This window comes from Galeopterus variegatus, unplaced genomic scaffold (assembly GCF_000696425.1).
Source record: "Galeopterus variegatus unplaced genomic scaffold, G_variegatus-3.0.2 Scaffold96, whole genome shotgun sequence".
In the NCBI taxonomy this organism is placed as follows: Eukaryota; Metazoa; Chordata; class Mammalia; order Dermoptera; family Cynocephalidae; genus Galeopterus; species Galeopterus variegatus.
In genome coordinates this window covers 476,034-497,012 of record NW_007726207.1, presented here as the reverse complement: position 1 = coordinate 497,012, position 20,979 = coordinate 476,034, and the positions used below count along the sequence as shown (strand labels likewise).

Genomic DNA, 20,979 nt, shown 5'->3' with positions numbered 1-20,979 from the left:
GAGTGGGGAGATGGGAGAGGAGCCATTGGGTAGGTTACAACTGTGTGCAAGGGGCTCACTCCTGCTGGAGGTCCTCTGAGAAACAGTGTAGAACGCATCGCAGAATTATGCTTTAGAGAAGGAAGACGAGGATAGTTATCCATCAATTCCCAAATCTCACTGGTTGAGGGCTGCTCCTGGGGCTGTTAACTCCAGCACACTTCCCAGACCACAGCCAACTGCCTGGAAGAAAACTCTTCCACTTTCTCCTCCTGACATGGTTTCTAGCTGTGTTTTTCAGGCCTGAGCAGCATGACTGATTCCGAGTCAGAACAGCTGAGAATCACTGGGCACTTGAGGTGGGAGCTGCCAGCATGCAGAGGCACTGCTGCAAAGACACAGGGGCCCAAGGGGATTGACACAGAAAAGAAGTGCTGCCGCAGTGCCTTCTTAGTCTATGATTTTTGTGCTTTAAAAAAGGCAAGAGCCCCCAGCATTCTTTGTCCACCACTATATCTCAAGTTCTAGCAGAGGTTACTAGAAGCAAAAACGGAAGAGACTGCAGTGTTGTAACACAGGGAAACAATTTCACATCATGTGTTATGCTAAAGATTTGAGAAGAAATGAAAATCAAAGCATAGAATCAACCTTATCCTACAAATAAACACACAAACAATCCCCCTGAAGAATCAAACAAACCAAACTTTCCTGCCTACCTAGCAATATTTACTTACTTTCCATTTCTGATTACTTCTGTCATACATTTTGCACATTTTAACATTTACAGAATTGGCATGTCATATTTTAATTAGCAGTGTTGTTCTTTCTTGGTGGAATATTAAATAATGATGTTTCTTACAAATTATGGTGTTTTAGATTTGACAAAATATATTATCCCTGATATTCTCAACTTAAACTGGTATTTGCAACTTAAACTGATATTCAGTTCCTTTGCTGGCTAATTCAGAACCGAAATAATCTCCTGTCACCAAAGCTTAGATGAACCTCAATTTTAACACATTGTTTTCAGAGAAAAAACAGAAATTTAAAGAAATTGGAATTATTACTGATTCAATATAATTAGAAAACTTTGCAAAAAGAGAAAAAAGAGCCTGAAGAATTGCTATTATTTAAAATGAGTGATGGTTAGTGATAAGACACACACTAAATGAAGAAGGTAATGAGCGAGATTCACCAGTGGCTTCCTCAGATATTAGTCAAATTTTACACAAAGGCAGTATTCATTTTAGATTTCCTGAGAGAAGTTATTCCTAATGAACAGTTTTTAAAGACAGCTAACTTTCTAACAAAGAGTGCTTGAGAATGAAAGAGTGTAATTAAAGCATTTGCTTGTTCTCATTCCCTGAATTCCCTCCCACTCTTTTCAGAATGAGTCTTAAAATTAGACATTGTTTGATGCATATCTGGGAGGGCACCTCCTCTCGCATCCAGCACACAAAGCATTCAATAGATTAGTTTGGGAAGATGGTACACCATATTTAGCAAGAAGAGACCCAAGAGGTGACAATTAAAACAACACACTGGGCAGATGGAAAGCTTATAGAGAAACCTGACAATAGCAAAGAAATATCCTCACACAATGTAATTCTTCTATAAGTTCTTTCTAAAAGTTTGATCTAAGTAGCTAATTTTCTCTAAGTAAAAACATGTACTATCATTTTAACACCCAAAGACTCAGAGAAAAAAACCAAGTAGTGGTTTCTTGAAACAAACAGAGCTGAATATCCCCAAGTTGCCAGTAAACCTTTGTGAGATTAAACGATCACATTTCTATAGTCATGGGAACTTAATTTTATCATATGCCCTTCTAGATATCTCCTTCAATATCCAAGTCTATCAGTAGGTATATTTTATATTATTATTATATAAAGCAAAGTTGAAGCTAGGGATACAGAATGACTTAACTGAAACACACAGACCCAGATGGAAAAAACTCTGGTCAAGGCTTCAAAAAGTTGATATGGCATATTTATGGGTATCACTGAATAGTTTTTACTAAGACATTTATCTATAAGAAACACATGCAAATTAAAACATCACCTCTACAGCTTCCCAGGCCCATTTCCTGTACTTTGGATCATGAGTCAGTCGCCACATATACATGTAAGTCTCAATAACTTCTGGCCGTAGGATGTAGTATTTTTCATTTTGCCTTGTAGCAATGGCTTCAACACCACCGTCAAATCTGAAAGCTTCTGGCCCCAGTTTCATAACTAAAACATGCAATGGGTGAACAAGGGTTATTGTCCTGGACAATGCTTAGAGTCTAGAAAGTAATAACATTTAAGAGAGATGCCAAAACACTTGTTTTAAGGAATAGTTATAATCATCATATACTATGTAATATTCAATGTACTTTTAAAATTTAGTCATCTAAGAGTCCATTTCAGAAAATGGTAATGATCCTTTGTTTTTTTCATTTAACTCCCATTTACTGAGCACCCCCCAGGTAGGAGCAAGTCACCACCAGATACCTTGTTAGTTAGCTGGACACTCAGTGGTTGAGAATACCAAGCCATGATGTCACAAAAGGACAGTTATTTAATCTTTGTGCTCGAAACTCATGTTTCATAAGAAGGGAGCCACGTTCATCATTGATTTCATAAGGACACGGCGAAGATTAATAATGGATTATAAAATGCTTTCTTTATGCACTGGGACAGGGACCCTCACCCATTGTTATTTAGCTAAGGCAGTGGTCAGTAAATTAGGCTGACTTAACCCTTGATGGCCTGGATTTTCGTTTCTTGGCAAACTAAAAGTAAAAATATAAATTCCTTTAAGATATTAATCATGATCAAGTTTCATTAGGCACAGTGGATATTCTTTTGATGGTAGCAATGACATGGTTCCTTACTGAATGAAATCAAAGCATGTGGGACTAGATTGTAAGTAAAGAATAATATATACTCACATGTGCGATTATAAGATTCATGACAGGTACGGGCAATTTCAGCCCCAAGTTCAAGGTAGTGTTGGGCCAGGCCTTCGGGAGCTCCGTCTGCCCCGAGTGCAAACATGCCTCCAGCAAAGCAGGTCAGGTGGCCCATCTTATGTTCCAGGAGGCCTCCTTTCCACTCCGCGATGTAAGTGAGTCCCCCACTAGACTTGCGGATCAAGTGAGTCTCAATGGCCTAAAATAATACCTATTTTTAACATTTTGTAATATCTTCTCAAATTTATACTAAAAATAGCCCCAACATTGAAAAAATAAGATAAAATATGACTCACAATTTGATTTTGGTATTACAAATACAATTCAACCTAAAATTTTATCTTATTGCTTTCTGTATTCTTCCTCTAGTCTCTGCCTTGTTAGTTTGGTTAATTAGAATTCAATTAACTTTGTTGCGCCAGCTCAGGAGGTTTTGCTTGGTTCCATGATTAAACACTCATAGTCCTCAAATTAAAAAAGCTGTCCCCTTCTCAAAGACAGGCCACTAGTGCAGAAGTAATATTTGGTCTAGTGCATTTTTATTTTCACAAGTGGAGACACAACACAAAGGCCAGGCCTTACTGTAGATCAAGAACAGAGCATATCTGTGCACAAGGTACAGGCTAGTGGCACTCGCTCCCCTAAGGCAGTGAGGGGTAGAAAATTAGGGTGGCAAAGAAGAGCTCTGTTTTGGAGTCAGACTATTTGGCTTCAAGTTCTAGCTGACACTTACTTTCTGTGAGTAATTTGTGGGTGTGGGCAACTTGCTCTAGATCTCAGTATCTTCATCCATAAAATGGGAATAATGTTCTTTAAAACTAGATAGAGAAATAAAATAAGGCTTATATTTTAAAAAGCAAAAATGAAGTGCGAGTATTTGGAATTACTGATTTCTAATTACTCTAACAGAAAATGCTCCCCCTGCCTTGATGACTACATAGAAGGAAAAAAGCTGTGACTGTCTATACCTGTATACTGCTATCAAAAAAGAGAGAGTTTTAGGAAGCACAGGTGGGAATAGTAGTTACAGGAAAAAACTTGTGATAGAGAAGAATAAATGAAAATGAATAAGCAGGCAGATAAAACTTTTCTTAACTTTATTAGAAGTAAACAAATGGAACCAAGATAGTAAGAAATAAACGAACACACTACTGTGTTCATTAACTGTGGTTAAGCTAATTTTATTGATGATTTAGTTATTACATTAATATTTCATTTTTATTTAATGCAACTGAACATTTTAGCTATTTATACTTCTCATTACACAAATTGTAGTAAAGTCCTTCAAGCAGATACTTGTTCATCACCCAAGAAATTATTCTTTCTACATGACAAGAGTAATAGCTTTTGAGCATGGATTAGAGAAACATTATTACCCTGTTATTGATCCTTAATAAAATACTACATTATTCTGGCATGATTCTGACCAAGTTGCTACCTCTCAAAATAAACTACGAGTGTACTTCAAAAAGTTCGTGGAAAAATAGAATTAAAAGATAATACGAATCTTTCTATGAACTTTTTGAAGTACCCACGTATGATAAAGTTCCAAGACCTTTAAAGCAATGGTTTTGTGTAGTAATGGGAAAATGTAAATAAGACCAAAGAAGGAAAAATAGTCTTTAGTGGCTCTAAAAAAATTTCGTGTCCAGGCTACAGAGAATCGAGTAGGAAAAAAGAGTACTATATATTTTGTGATTTCACCTTTCTATATTTGAAAAAAATATTAGTTTGATGAAGCCTTTAGTACCCTAAATGTCTGATACATTACCTGCCCAGGTATCACTCACCATGGTGGATGCTCAGTGTGGTCTTCCAGATAGGGCCATAATAGCCAGTTGAAAGTGTAAAGTATTTTGTTATTAAAACAACCAAAAAAATGCTGGGATTAAATGCTTTCCTAAACCAAAAACACTCTGGGATTAAATGCTTTCTCAAACCTACTTGAAGCTAAAGCTGAGAAACCACATCTCCAGTAAGTCAACTGTCCAGAACAATAATGTAAGGCATCCTCTCCTGATAACAATGATATCTTGAAGTACAACTTAGTAGAAGAAACTTTGCTACAGAAGGCATTGCTACTTCTCAAGATCAGAAGTTTAGTTGTTCTAGCTTTGCTTTCAAAATTGAAAATATACAATGGATTGAAAATGTTTTTACTATTAAGAGAAACAGAAAACACTTTGACTTCATGCGATCTTAATGAATTTTCCTGTGAATGATTTATCTGGATACGATATACTAAAAGTTGTCTGGGCACAGTTCTAGAAACTGGGGGAAAATTATTTCAAAGAATACTTTGAAGCTGTCTTTGTTGTAATATCAGTATCTTAGAGGGCCACTTTAAGATTAGAATAATTAAAATATCTACTAGTGTGGAAACCATCATATACGCAGAAGAACTTCCTAGGTTAAAACCTGGAACCTCATAGAAATGAGGAAAAATAAATGTGGAAGAGGCTATGTGGATCATAGCCTACTTCAGTTTTGATGTTCAACATGCGCCTTAATAAAAGTTGTGCCAAATGAAGGCCAATGTTCTGAGGCGCTTCTGGTTCCTAGATGTGAAGTAGTGAAAAGTTGTATGTGCTTTCCCTAGTGAAGCTCCCAACTAACCTTGGGAGAAAACTAATAATACTCAATCCAGATGAGCAGAGCAAAGCATGCTGCATTTACACTTTAATAAATAAGTCAGCCTATGTCAAAATCACCCAGTCCTCCTGTTAGGAAGACCAATCTTAGAACAATGGTTACATTACTGGGATTACAAATTTCCGGTGTTTCCTAAGAATTAATACTCTTGATTATAAAAAAAATTTCTAAGCAGTCAAGAAAAAGGTCAATTTTCTGAGGATTTAGCCACAATTTTACCTTATTTGAGAAGCCTTGACAATAATGAATATTAAAAGAACCTATGTGAGTTACCATGTAAAATACTTATCAATCACAAATGCACCCGATTCTGCTAAAAAAATTTTATTTATCAAAAGTTGGGGACAAGTTCAAGTATTTTATATAAAATAATTTTCTTCTTGACTTTATTTTCTAATTTTATTTTTATTTTTGATTGAGGCTTAATTGGAGGTATTTCTTAGTTTACTTATACACTGGTCACCTCCTATAGACTTTACTAAGTAGTTTCTAACTTATCCTACTAACTTACTGCCTTTTAAGTAAACATTTAAATGTATTATGGAAATTCTGATTCACAAATCAATCTATTGTAGTTAGTAAAAACTGATAGGTATTGACAAATTTTAGTCTGAATTTTGGTCTCACACTTAACCTTTCCGAGGTTCAGCAGGCTTACCTGTGAAATTGTGACTAGTATCTAAAGTCCTGTGAGCAAACCCCACCCCACCCTACCGCTTCATTTAAAGTATCTAACACGCTGGTTAGCACGCAGCAGGGAATTCAACACACATTTGTTCCCTATATTCCTCTTCCATTATAAAGGCTTTTTTTTTTTTTTTAAAGAAATAGAATTTATTCCTTATAGTTTTGGAGGCTGGGAAGTCTGTAGTCCAGGGGTGCAGCTGGGGAGGTTCTTGTTCTACAGTGGTACAGGTTGTCACATGGCAAGAGCAGGCTGAGCAACAGACAGCTAACCTCCTCACTGGCTCTAATCAAGGATCTTTGAAAACTATTAATAATATTCCCTTAAATGTTAGTTTGTTCATATTTTTATATGTGATCTACTTAGAGTACTCTCCATATGTCTCTGGAGACAAGTTTACGTCAAACAGAGGTAGCCACTGGGACTTTCTATAACCTTGGGCAATTTTAACTTGGACAATTTTCAGAATATTGTGGTTCTAAGGAGGGAACTCATATTCCTGAAAGAAGAATACCTCTTTTTCACATATGTGACTCTTAGCTGAGGTCTGAACCATGTAAAAAACTTTTAACAGCCCTGTTAGAACTAAACATGTCAAGGATGATTACTATTGTTATTATTATATTAGCAGACACTGAAGTCTACCAAACTGGAAAGATTTTGTAACCCACTCATGTGGTTTTCTATTTCTTCATTAAGCTTGATTAATATGAAAGTTATAAGTTAGAGCGGAGTGGAAAAGGTGATTTAAATATTGGGTTACCTGAACAGCATCAAAATACATCTTCTTAGCTTCTAGATCTGTCTTGTCAGACATTAACCATGCCTTTAGCAAATATTCATAAAAGCTGTCTCCAAGTCCTCCAACTGATACATGATCTGAAAAAAGAAGGATATGAACTTTAAAGTGATTCAGTCTTTAATTCAGATAATGCAGCAAAATCACATTAGCAACTCTATGTCAAATGCAACTCAATGTTACATTTAAATTTCAACAAATCTCTTATTTTAAGAAAGATATTCTGAAATGAGCAGATGTGCTGTTAACTAATGTGATATACTCTAAATAATTACCAGGGTAGTTTTGCAAAACATGAGGATAAAAGATATGTAATCATCCCTTATTCTAAAATTTGGTTCTCTAGTGAAAAATACCAAATTGAAATGTTTCACAGTATATATTTAAATAAATCTTATTTGCTTTAGTTCTCAATCATATAAAATTCTGTCAAAGCTATGACTATTAGCAAATCTTAAAAAACATGGCTTTCAATAAATAAAACAAGAAGTTCCTCAGGTTCTTGCCTTTATTACTATTATTTGTTTTCTAGTGTTACCAATCTGAAGGGTCAAAAACCTATGGGGCTGGGGCAGCAGGAAAAAAAGATAGGGCAGACGTTTTTCCTCCTAACACTCCATTCCTGCAGTCTACCTCCACTGCCATAGATCACAACAGATCACTGCATATATTACCAACAACCTTGCAACTGTGGGATAGGTATCCTCATTTTAAAAATGGCAAAAATGAGGCTTCCAGAGGCTCCATGAGATGACAATGCTGATAAGTGCCACCTGACTCCACAACCACATAGGGTCTCACATTTGGGTATGCTTGCTCCCCACCATATAACACCAAGTGTACTCTTCTGCCTACCGCTGGAATCAATACTTTTATTTTTCAAGCATGTTTGCTTACAAAAATGGAAATCTATTTGAAACGTAATTCCCAGATTTTAGAGAATTTGAACATAAACAAGACAGCCTTTTAAGCTTCATAACTCAAAGGTAATTTTATTTATCTTTTTCTAAGAAATAATACCTTTATTTGTTGACTTATACAAAAGTCAACTGTTATATTAAAGTAAATCAGTATTCATACATCTGTCAAGTCAATTTTTCCCCTGATGCCTGCCCAACAACCCCACTTGAATGTCTATATGGGAACCTAAAATTGAACAGGTTAAAAACTAAATTCATTATCTTCTCCTCCTCAACCATATCTTCTGATCTGGTCTCCATCCCCTCATCAATACATATTAGAAGTCAGGTAGTCACTCCTTCCTTCTTCTCTCTCTCTCACTCGCATATCCAGTGAGTTACCAAAGTCTTCTAATTTTACTTCCCATATATATCTTGTCCTCACCAATAAGCTCCTGGCTCAAGTAACCACTATCTCCTGCCTCTAAGTCTGCAGTGGCTAACGATCTGGTTTCCTGCTTTCACTCTGATAGCAGGGGTTATTTCAATTCAAATTAATTAAATAGAAAGTTCAGTTCCCCAGCCATGCTGGAGTTCACTAGCTACATGTGGCCCTTGCCTACTATCCAGGTCAAGGAAGATATAGAACAACATTCTTGTCATTGCAGAAAGCTCTAATGGCAGGGCCACTTCAGCCTATTTGTTACGTTACTGTGCTAGTAACCCTCCTAACATGTGAATCTGATTCTCCCCACACCCTCTTACTTGAAGGCCTGCAGTCCTGGATCTCTGAAGACCTGGGAAGCCCTGCTGCAAGATCCCAATCTTCTCTGCATCACCCGTCTTGCTCCACTTGCTCTCTACTCACTTGCTATCTGGCCCTTCTTTCGGTTCCTCAAAAATATCGAGGCTCCTGAAGGCCTGTTTCTCTCTGTCTCAAACATCAAAAACATCCCACCTCAGGGCTCCTGCAGGCCTTGTTCTCTCTGCCTGAAATGCACTCCGTGACCCCTTACCCCTTCTTCTGTAATTCTTACTCATATTTCACATCTGGGATCAAAGGGCACTTCCTCAAAGAAGCCTTCCCTGCACCTCCACTAGGTTCTCTTGTCATATGCTCTTTGATAGCACACATTTACCACACTTACAATTTCATAATGTAGTAGAGTTTTTTTCTGTCTCCTCCACAAGGTGACAATCCAAGAGGGTGGAGACCAGGTCTTTTATGTTTCCCAGTCTACACCAGCCCCTAGGAAGCATCTAGCATGTGGTAGGTACTCAATAAACAATTAATGAACAGAGCACAATTCTTCTAAGTCAACCTTAATAAGTCTATTCCTAGTCAAGCTAGAAGGGCCATATTTTTAAGTACTTAAATATGTGACTTTCTTATTGCAGAAAGTCCAGAATTATAGTTTTAATTTTAATGTTAAAATGTGTTTTTAAAATTATAAGACTAATACTTAAAATAGCAGTGTTTAAAGTGACCTTTACAGTTTCCTAAATAAATCACCACAGAAACCTCTGACATTTGCAAACTAAATAGACTAAATGCTATCTCATCAATAACAAGCCCTGCTGTTATAAACATGACCGGAGGAGACAAATGCAAACCATGCAAGGTAAAGCAGATCACGGTTACTGTCGAAATAACAAGGACTAAATGAAGTAACAGGAAACGATGGCCATGATCCAGACATGTCCTTCAGAGTTAAAGCAATGAGAATTGAAAACTAACAGCCAGAAGCAGCTTGATATTTTCCCCTCCTTGGGTTATGATTCTGTAATGGACAGAAGTAGCAAGTTAGGGCATCTGGGGATTTTTTTTTTTTTTAAAGGAAAAAGGGTTACATAATAATACATTTGTTTTAATTAATTTTGGTAAGTGCTAGTTAATTTTCTTTTTTTATTTCCTGCCTATTAAAATTTCATATTTGGGAAAAAATCAAAATAAAAGAACATAAAGGAAGAAAACATGCCTTTTTGATAATTTAGCCCATCATTCACTAAGCTCCCCCTGGGTCTGGAGGACTGTTTGCATTGGCAACAAGTCCTATGTAAACATTTTAGTGAATATGGGAGAGAACATGCCTGATTTTATCAGCAGGAAGGGACCACCTACTTTTAGAAAGAATATATACGGTATTTTTATGTCCAACTGCTCTAAAGGTAATGCGTACTATAGGCACTCAAATATTATGCTCTTCTCTAAAGGCGTAATTTATTTTTTTCTTCCTGATAGGAAAAGGTCCCATAAAAGGATTCCTAATATCTAAAAAAGAGAAAAAATAAAACAAATAACAAAAGAATCAAGACAAAGAAGGATTAAAATACTCGGTATTTCTATTTTAAAATTTTTTTGTCAACTTCATCTGAATTTCTCTCCTTGAAGCAATTCCCCAATGATGCTAGTGGCACTATATATATATATATATATACACACACACACACACACACACACACACACACATACTCACACACATATATAAAACTATATACACATATATGTATATATGTTATATAAATCAAAGGGTGAAAATTGTCCTGTGCATAGACACAGAACCCTGCATCTGGCCTCAATGGTCACAAGGTCTGTTCATATTACTGGTGGCCAGGGCCAGATGCTGCCTCTAGCCACAACTGAGGAGAAGGGGCAACTGCTAAAAGAGATTAAATAGGAACATTATTAAAAGTAATGCCAGAATGATAGATTGGATACTGAGAACATGAGTATTCACAAAATTCAAGTAAGTAAACACATACTAGGTGCAAGATATGTGTCCTGCATTAACAAATATGACTAAGACATGGTTACCATCCTCAAAAGCTTTGGATCCCTAGGAACAGAGGTATGCATAGTATATGAATCATCAGGAAAAGGACTGTGATAGGAAAGTACCCAAAGTGCCAGCGAAAGGGAGGAAGAAATAGAAGAGGAGGAGATGCTCACACATTCCAGCTAGGGCCTTGAAGAAGGCCTCTAGAAGAAATGGTAATTGAGCTGAGCCTGGTAAAGGCAGAGGAGAGACAGAAGGGCCAAGGAAATGGCTCAGTAAAGACATGGATAAGGCCAAGCAGGCCTTGACTAAAGAATAAAATGTGTGTCTTCCTTGTGGCTGGGACACAGGATGGGCTTGGGGGGAGAGAGATTTGGGACTCATCAATCCTGTTTGCTTTTCCATCAGGAAATTGGTCCATAAGCAATCCAAACATAAAGGACTCTTTGTACCAGGAAACATGGTCAAATACATAGCATGTGGGTGACGCTGAGGGTGAAGCCGGGATGTTCCAACACAACTGGCTCCTTTTGTCCCTCTTCATTGTGATTTTTAAATCCTAAACCACAGGAAGAAAATAATAAACCAAAGAGATTGTCTTTAGCAAAAGACTCCAAAAATGCTCGTCTTTTTAGAGACTTGTATCTAGTCATCTTGTACTTAGACAGCTACAGAAGTTCTGTTTTATATTCTAGTGGCCCTCAAACTTTTAGTCTCAGCACCGTTCATGCTCTCAAAAATAAATGAGCAACCAAAGAACTTATGTATGTGAGTAATATCTACCAAAATTTATTATATTGAAAAATCAAAACGGAATTTAAAAATATTTTCTTCATTCATTTAAAATAACAATTATATACCCACTAGGTTAACACATAGTTATTTTTTGTACAAATGTTATGTTTTATAAAATAAAAAAAATTAGTGAGATGACTGACACTTTTTTACATATTTTGCAAATCTTCAATGTTTGCTTTACCAGAAGATAGCCGGATTCTCATATCTGCTCTACATTCAATCCTTTGCTAGATGTTGTTTTGGCTAAAAATATATGAAGAAAAGTCAGCCTTACACAGTCTCATACAGTTGGAAAAAGGAAGAGTATTTTAATAGTCTTTTTAAAATAACTGTGGATATTTTTCTTTGATACTACAACAGCACTTGACAAATGTTTATTTTAAAGGTTAAGGATTTTTAAAGCTTAGTTGCAATGTGGAATTAGAAACTATACCAATACATTTTTGTACTCTGTTACATTAAAATCTACTGGCCCATCTTGCACTTTGTATGGGTCTTTTTCTCACGCATGATTTTGTAATAGCATGCATTGGTAATTTGAAAAACAATGGTTCACTGAATTATGCAATCTTCCAAATGTTGCATATTTCATTACACAATATCAAAAAACTACATTTGTTAATACCACCACCAATGTCATCAGAAAAGTGTTGGTGTTAAGTTGAGGGTGGCATATACAAGTTTTCCTAAATTCTAATTTTTATTTAGGAACTCAAATTTTATAATCATTGGCACAAATACTGTTACTTTTCCTTGAAGTGAGAGGCTCACTTTTGAGAACATGTCTACCAATTACCCTACTTTGAGTAACCAGTTTGTTTTAGTTGTACACTCAAGTAAAAATGGTGATCCATGAAAAAATAAGCAGCTAGTTCAGGTCATAACTAAATCACATTAGAGCTTTTTCTTGAGGCAAATTCTACTTTTCACTATGCAGCACAAGTGCTTTTTCTATACTTTCCATTTTATCACACAGAACATTACAAAGACATAAAGGTTTATATTTATCAGAATCAATAATTTTTTTACTGCTTCATTAAGAACATTCAAGAGAAAATGGCTTTTTAAAAAAAAAACTACTGTGAAGAATACAATGAGTATTAATACTACTTGGTGTCTACCTTGGTTCTCACTGAGGCTTCAGTGGTTTTACCCATCATTGTTTTTGTAACGTAAGTGCAAATGTCAATGCAGTAAAAAAGGGAGAAAGTCTTACATTATCATAAAAATAGTTTTGACCTTTTGGACCCGCTGAAAGGTCTCAAGGACTTTCAGTGACCTGTGGACCACTCATAGGTAAGTGGCAAACTTGATTATGGCCTAAGGCTTCAATAGCTAGGCCTTCTATAGCTATTAATAACATGCAGACAAGGATTTTAGCACATTTTTTCCTACTAAGTTATTCTTTAAAAAAAGTACTTCAAAAGTAACAGTGAAGAATAATCATCTAAGAATACAATATTTAAATATAAAGAAAAAAACCCATATTAGAGTAAAATTTACTGCAGTGCTAATATCCTCAGTACAGCTAGGCATCTCATTTAATACTCTTCACTTGTTTTCAGTTGCTACTTAATCTACCACTGTTTCTCCAAATCAGCTTGAGAACATTTCTTTCAACTCTTCAGAATCTTTATAGCCCTGGTCACAATTCTCTGAAAGGTCAAAAGTGAGGGTTCCTGGCATCGAAAGCCCTTGTATAATACTTTCTCCTACACTAAAGGTAACTCCATCAGCAAGAAACGTTTATCTGGTGGCTTAAAATTGAGTAGAGAAAACACCCTGTTTGCTCTTCCAATTTTCTAACTCTATAAGATTCAGGCTCCTCTCTCATCTTGTAGCCTTGCAGAAAGAGAGAAAATGTTATGAAGTCGAATGATCTAGCTACTGTGTATAAAACTCTCAGAGTCATTAGCACATAGGAATAAATTTCCTTTCTATCCACATGACCAGCTTGTTACAGGCTAACATCCCCACACCATCCTGACCAGATCTTCCCTTTATGATTAATAGCTTCAAATGTGCTTATATGTCATCATACTTACAGTTGTACATAAAAAAATAAACAATTTTGTTTCCTGGTAACACAATCTGTTTTATGATGGAAGCCCGCTTATTAAAGGAATGATGTTCCTTTTCTAAACATTCCTCAACAAAAATTGTGCTTCTTTTGTGCTCTCTCTCTGCTACCAGAACAGTGCTGGGTACTGTAAAGAGCTATAACAATGCTAATCTTTTTACTTACGCTGACCCCACTGTCCACTACTGGGATTCAGATAGTTAGGATAAAGGCCTTGTGGTTTTTCCAGCTTGTTCAGTACTGTTCGAATATTCATTACCTACAATAGAAAATCAAATGTTATTCTAAAAATCTAAAAAACAGTTTTTGTGCCATTCTTCTCTCTTTCTTGATTATACTTTTCCATTTGAGAAAAAAAGAGCCAATTTATTAATTAATTTACTTATAAATTTTCTGTAAAATTTATTGGGAGCCAAATGTGAGGATAGACCCAGGAAGTACCATCTGACACAGAGATGTGCTCCCCAAAATGAGTTGATTTAAATGATGTAGAGTTAGAACAAAGATAGTTGCCATCAACTTATTATCATTACAAAAATGACAGGAGTAAGTGGACTGATTGATTATCTACCACATGCTAGATGCTACTACCAGGAACTAGGGATATATTGGTAGATAAACAAAGTCACTACCATCTTGGAATTCTGCATTCTAGTGGGATGAGACAGACAACAAATAATATGTATAGTATATCAGGAGATAATCAATGCTGCAAATATCAAAATAAAAAAGGATGCTATTGACTGAAATGTGTCACCCTGCTAAATTCATATGTTGTAGTCCTGACCCCCAATATGATGTCATTTGGAGATGGGGCCTTTGGGGGTGATTAGGCCATGAGGGTAGAGCCTTCATGATGGGATTAGTGCCCTTATAAGAAGAGACACAAGACAGCTCTCTCTCTCTTTGTGTACAAAGAAGAGGTGATGTGAGTGCACAGCGGGACAGTGGCCACCCTCAAGCCAGGAGAAGAGGCCTCAGAATGAAACCTGCCTTGTCGACACCTGGATCTTGGAACTTCCCAGCCTCCAAAACTGTGAGAAATAAACTTCTGTTGATTCACTCACTCAGTCTATGCATTTTTGTTCTGGCAGCCCGAGCTGACTAAGACAGAGGGTACTGGGACAGAGCGCAATGTGAGGTGGAGAGCTGTGAGCTCACAGGGTGGTCTGGGAAGGCGGATGGTTTGAGCAGAATTTTAAAATGACGGAGTAAGTCATGCACAAATTTGGAGGAAGAGCAATCTGAGCTGAGGGAGGAGCAAGTACAAAGGCCCTGAGAAGAGAGCAGTAAGGCCACTGAGGCCGAAGGTGTGGAAGCAAAGGCAGCACGTCAGCAAGCAGAGGACAGCGAGCCGGTGCCCAGGTCACAAGGGCCTCACCAGCCACAAGAAGGGCTCGTTTTTCTCTGAGTGGCATGAGAAGCTTGTGCTTTTACAGGATTAGTGTGACTGAGGGGGCAAGAGAGAAAGGGTAGCCAGGTGCTAGTTCAGAGTCCAGGGGAGAGATGAGGGACCCTGGACCAGGGTGGCAGCAGAGCTAACAAGGCAGAACCAAAGGATTCCTCGGACCTGGGGTTTACTGAAAAGAAGAACCAGGATGACCTCAAGATCTTTGGCCTGAGCCACTGGGTAAACTGAGGTGCTATCTACCAAGATAGTGAAGAATGAAGTAGGAGCAGGTCTCAGGGTTGGGTCTGAGGCATTTAAGTGGGACTTGCCTATTAGACCTCTTAGTGGAGATGTCAAATATGCGTTGGATATGGAGTCTGGAGTTTAGGGGACAGGTTGGGACTGGAATTATTAAATTATTAAATGTGGAGACAGTAGTATAGAGATGTATATAAAGCTAAGACACTGGATGAGATAATGTAAGCAGTGGATATAAAAAAAGAAGATGCAGAGGTTGGAGTGCTGAGGCTTTCCAGTATTTAGAGGTTGGGGTATTAAGGAAAATCCAACAAAGGAGACTGAGAAGGAGCTACCAGCAAGAAAGGAGGCAAACCTGGAGAGTATTACATGCCTGCAGCCAAGTGCAAATAGTGTCTTAAGAAGGAGGAACTGACCAACTGTGTCAAATGTTGAGAGGGCAAGGAAGAGGAGGGGGGAGGACAGAGAACTAACTTTGGCAATGTGCTGCTCCCTGGTCACCGTGACAGGCGTGGCTGGGAGAAAAGACAGACTGGACAGGGTTCAAGAGAGGGGGAGGCTACAAGAGAAGACAGCAAACAGAGACAACTCTTTCAAGGAATTTTGCTGAAATAGGAGCTGAAAAGTAGGGTGAAAGCTAAGGGCAGAGTGGTGGGATGAATATAACTTTATCCTAAAAATCAGAAATTAGTTCACGTCCCACCTCACATTTGTATAACACTTTGAGTTTCTCTTTCATACACTTGGTTCACATAGACCATGCAATACTAAATATTTTTAGATAAGGAAAAAAAATCAGGCAGGTGAAATAACTGACTCTCTTAAGGTAGAGAGAACCAAGCGTGGAAGCCAGGCCCTCTCACCCTGGGTTAGAATGGTGCTATGGAAAGGCTGGGTTTACAGTTTGATTAAATGAAACACTGCATGTTACAAAACTTCGTGAAGAGCCATATTAAGCTTGATTTTTATTTTCCACATCCAATACTACTAAATCTCCCAGGAGAGGATATTGCTTCCCACAAGTGCTGCTTTGCTATGCAAGGTGTATTGGAGAATCTCACCTTTTCAGCAAAGATGGGGTTTCCTGATAAGTGGCTCAAGTGCATAAACTCCAAGTGCAGGGTTCCAAATTCTGCCAGAATACTGCTGCCTCCTGAGGCCCAGGGCCAGTTCCTTCCAATACCACTGAAGAAGAGAAGACATTGAAGAGCTGTGGGTCAGACTAATTCCATTTTTCACAGTTCTAAATAGTAGAAGTGGAAGAGACAGCTTTTTAATAGAGGTGTTGTGGCTAATAGCCCACTCTGGATATTCTAAAACCGAGTCTTATTTTCTTTGGCTACAGGTTTTAGGCTTTGACTTCTGTCTCCAAATTGAAAATGAGTGTTGACTTAAGTCAGAAAGAAGTTGCTATGTGTTTGCTGTTGATGAATGGACAAAAATTTTGGAAGGTACAGAGAAGCTATAGAGAGATATACAGCAATTCCAAGTAGAATACAAAACAAAATCAGACCAAAACACTCTCACCATGCCCCAAACCCCCATAAAGCCATTCAACATTTTAATTTCAGACTGACATTCCATGGAATTTCAGACATTCACATTAGATACAAAATTTTATTTGGCTAGAAGATACGTTTCAAACGTCCATTAGTTACATACTCACTTTGCCTCTCTCCAAATCCTCCCTCCATCTACTTACTAGACTTCCTTTCTTATGTTTACCTTCACACTGTTTTATCTATTTTCTAAGAGTATTTTCTAATGCACAAACTCATTCCTTGTCCTATTTAATCTATGCTCAAGAATCTCGACAAAATTATGTTATATGAATCTGAAAGGGGTCACAGGCATAAGCTTCAAAAATTATTGCCTGGTGGCTCATCTTGGAGAAATGCTTTTTAAAAAGAGTTTTTTTTAAAAAAAAGAGTCATAAACACATATACACAAAAATATACATAAAGCGACCCTTGAGACATCACATACTCGTATAGTTTATTTCTAGAAAGCTACTTCAAACTTCAAGACATATGTGGTAATTCAAATAAAGAATAAAGTCAGTTATTCTCCTGACCAATAAATTCCCTTTGCAATACCTGAACACCCACATTTTGGTTTTAGTTCACATGCACATTTATTGCATGCCTACTATTTGCCAGTGACTATACATGGCATTGGACATGGTCATGACAATAAATCACTATTTTCTCAAAGACCTTTTACTGTAATGGGAGAGAAAGACCTAGGCATAAATAACTCCAATTGGATACAATAAATGCCAAGATAAATGAGTGAAGAGTTTTTTGAGCACCTAAAGCCAGGACATGCAAACCAACATGGTGGGGATCATGAGGGCTTCTACAAGGACACTCCTGAGTTGATTCTCAAAGGAAAAGTAAGAGCTAGTGGGAAAAAAGTGGTGAGAGGGAGAATCTGGGCATGGAGAGAACACACAAGCAGAGAGGCTAGCGGGGAACTAGAGGTGGTGCCTGATCCTGGGAACAGAGGGGAGGGAAGGCAGCGGGAGAGGCTACGAGGATAAGCCAAGGCCAGGTCTTGGAGGCTTCTGGAATTCTCATTTATTTCTCTTCCCAAGGTATACCCATATAAATGCTGGTCCTTGTGTCTCCTAGATTTCCTAACCAACTCCCCTTTGTGTTTTACCTCTTATCAGTCCCTACTATGGGTGAACCCTTCAGTCCTGTCATGCTTCTGCTGCCAGGCTGCTGAAGGCGGCTGAAGAAAAGGAAATCAATGAGGATGCTGGGGCCTGGAATTCTGGGCTAGCCTCATTCTTATTCCCTCTTCCTTTTTCCAGCAAATTCTGGATTTTGTTCCAAAACACATACGTACAGTACACCTAATAAATATTAAACAGAAATAGAGTACAGAGATCTGAAAATCATATGTTTCATTTATTTTAGAAAATGCTCTAAATTTATCAGGTTTTGAAAACGGGAGTCAGTTTTTATTTTCATAGTTGGCTTCAATGAAAGGAATATCCAATCATCCAAATAGGAGGAACAGCTGCTTTCAGATTTTATTATCATATGGCAAATGCACATAGTAATTGGTCATTAATTTGTTGTCATGACATATCAATTTTTTATTCCAATCATCCTATCACTGACCAAAGTCGATAAGCCTATTGATCAAAACTACAAATTTCTATGGTCTAGAGAAATATAAAAAACAAAGTCACAACGTAAGGGAATAACAGGGTAAGAGGTAAGGATGACTTCATCCTGGAGAGGGAAGAGCACAGGGTGCTGAGGAAGCCCAGCCTACCTTCCAGAACTTCAGGGACTGGTTCTTTTCAGTTCAGGGGGCAGGAGGGCATGGTAGCACACTCAGATGCAAAAGTTTAGCAGTAGTAAATGTACTAAACTGAAACTCAAATTGCTTTCATATCCACACATTTGTTCCCTTCCAATAATGTGGTGAATCAAGAGAAAATCAGAGATATACTGAAAAATTCTCAATATGTTAAAAAACTAAGATTTTAAAAAATATATTCTCCCTTCCTCCTTCTTTGCACACATTCATACCAGAGGAAAAACAGCACTCTTTGCTGTCACTGTTTCTATAGGGAGCGAGGACATTAAAAGGACTAGAGCGAAGGATGTCACGCTAATGGAAAGAAAGCTAGGTTTAGAATACATAGTATGTTTATATTAAAGGATGGCTTTGGTTACCATTCATTCAACCTGCAGAATTAATGTATTTCAGTAAAACTGCTTACGAGATCAATGGTTGTACTAGCTCTTACACATAAGTCAGGGAAGGGATTCAACAAATCAGACAAGGCACAACTATATCTAGATATTATATTGTCACTTGCCTTTTCTTAGGCAAAGCTGCAAAGAAAGAACAGGGCACACACCATGGGCCATCACAGCTGAAATGTGTGTGTCTTATGGAAATGGCTGCCTCCTGTGTTGTGAAGCAAGCATGCACTGAGTCAAAACCAAGACTTCATTACTCACAGAATGAAGAGGGTGAATAGAATGATTGCTAAGGTCTTTTCTGTCTCCAAAATGAATCTCACATGCGCAAGTGGGGAATTTAAAATGTCTTTAACTTCAGTTCCATTATCACAGTGTTTTAAAGGCAGTGGTGGTGTTCTTTACCTGGTCTATTTTACAAATGCTAATAATATTTTAGAAAAATATTCTAAAGATAAAATAATAGTTTGTATAAATATTAGTTCCATAAGACAGGCATGAAAGAGAGGAATATTTAAATATTCCCAATCTTGTTATAATGACTACATTTTAAACCAAAACAATGAGTAAGCATATGGAAATGTGTATACAAAAAGGCAATTAATATGATTTGGGGAGCTGCCAAATGTTTGATTCAAAGAATCCTGGAAGAGAACTTCAAACTTTTGTATCACTCTAATTTCATTTACTTATTTCATCCAATCCCCAGATTTCCATTTTAATTGGAGTATTATTTAATATATGTTTCAATTTTTAATTTAATTAAAAATTTCAGTATTCTACAAAGGTAATAATTATTTGAAAATAAAATGTATCACAACAAAAATAACTTATTTTGGCAACTGCTATTAGAAACATGTCTTTAAAAGAGTTGAGTCACTATGATTCTTTTGAAAATGTGAAATACTGTTTTGTTGCTTTAGAGAGTATAGTTTGAATATAGTTTATTACCAGTGATGATATACTTCCTCATCCTATTGTACTCAAAAGCAAGAAGGTATAATTATTTACTGCCCTCATAGCTCTGACAAGCAATGGCCTTTATATACTTTTCCTTTTGTCTCCTGGGAATGGTTAATAGGGCTGGAGGAGGGAACTCCAATGCTAATGGTGCTATTCTACACATGTTTGAATCCCCTGGGAGAGATACTAACTCTTTTCCTAGAGCCTGTAATGATTCAAGTACTTGGAGGATTGCTCTGGATTGATGGTGTATCCCTTCAAAATAATCTTAAACTAAGGTAACTAAAGGTATATGTTATAGTGACTGCCCAGATAAAATCTGAATCATTAACATGATATCTGGCTACGTAGTATAATTGAATGCAACAGATAAAGAATTTACAGAACTGAACCAATTCTAAAATATTGCCAGATGAATATATAAACAAAGCATTAAACAGGTATAAAGTCTTGATTAGCTATGACTTTCAATTTACTGTTCCTTGCTGCTTGCTTTTCTACACAAAATGGGAAATGGGCCAATTAAGAATTTTCTTGAGCATTCTTGCCTGGATAATTCCGGTTAGCTGATCAGTAAACAAACTTCCTTTAAGTTCATAGTCCAGAATATGGACTATGTTTACTCTTTGGGGTTACGAAGTTATCAATCTTTGGAAGGAAAAACTCCCCCAAATCCTATATATTATTTACTCATGTATGCTTATGGAATAGCACACAGGGATATATAATTCAAAAGAGCAGATTATCCAATATTATTCCTTTTGGATTTTAGCATGAATTAGGAGAGAATAATTAGAAATTTCATGAGTGATTGTTTCATTTAACTGTATTCCCAAAGCTAATTGATTTTGAGATAAAGCAATTTCAGCTTCACTTACAAATGCCTCCTTCCTGAAAAGGTTTACACACTGCTCATCTTTCAAACAATTCCAGGGAACTGGCATTCTAAGACTAACCAAGATTCTATTGCAGTCATGCACAGAAAATTCCACTGGTGGGGGGGGGGGGGGGGGGGGGT

At 37.1% G+C, this 20,979-nt stretch overlaps 1 protein-coding gene across 1 annotated transcript in view; it reads right to left on the bottom strand.

The window, feature by feature from the left end:
* Positions 1-20,979, bottom strand: part of MAN1A1 (mannosidase, alpha, class 1A, member 1) — a 165,870-nt gene that overhangs the window by 9,885 nt on the left and 135,006 nt on the right. The window contains exons 8-12 of the mRNA XM_008583287.1: positions 16,335-16,458; positions 13,791-13,884; positions 7,036-7,151; positions 2,915-3,134; positions 2,041-2,213 (exon numbers count right to left, since the gene is read on the bottom strand). Of these exons, the coding sequence (XP_008581509.1) occupies positions 2,041-2,213; positions 2,915-3,134; positions 7,036-7,151; positions 13,791-13,884; positions 16,335-16,458 (727 nt within the window). The remainder of the gene's footprint in view (positions 1-2,040; positions 2,214-2,914; positions 3,135-7,035; positions 7,152-13,790; positions 13,885-16,334; positions 16,459-20,979) is intronic.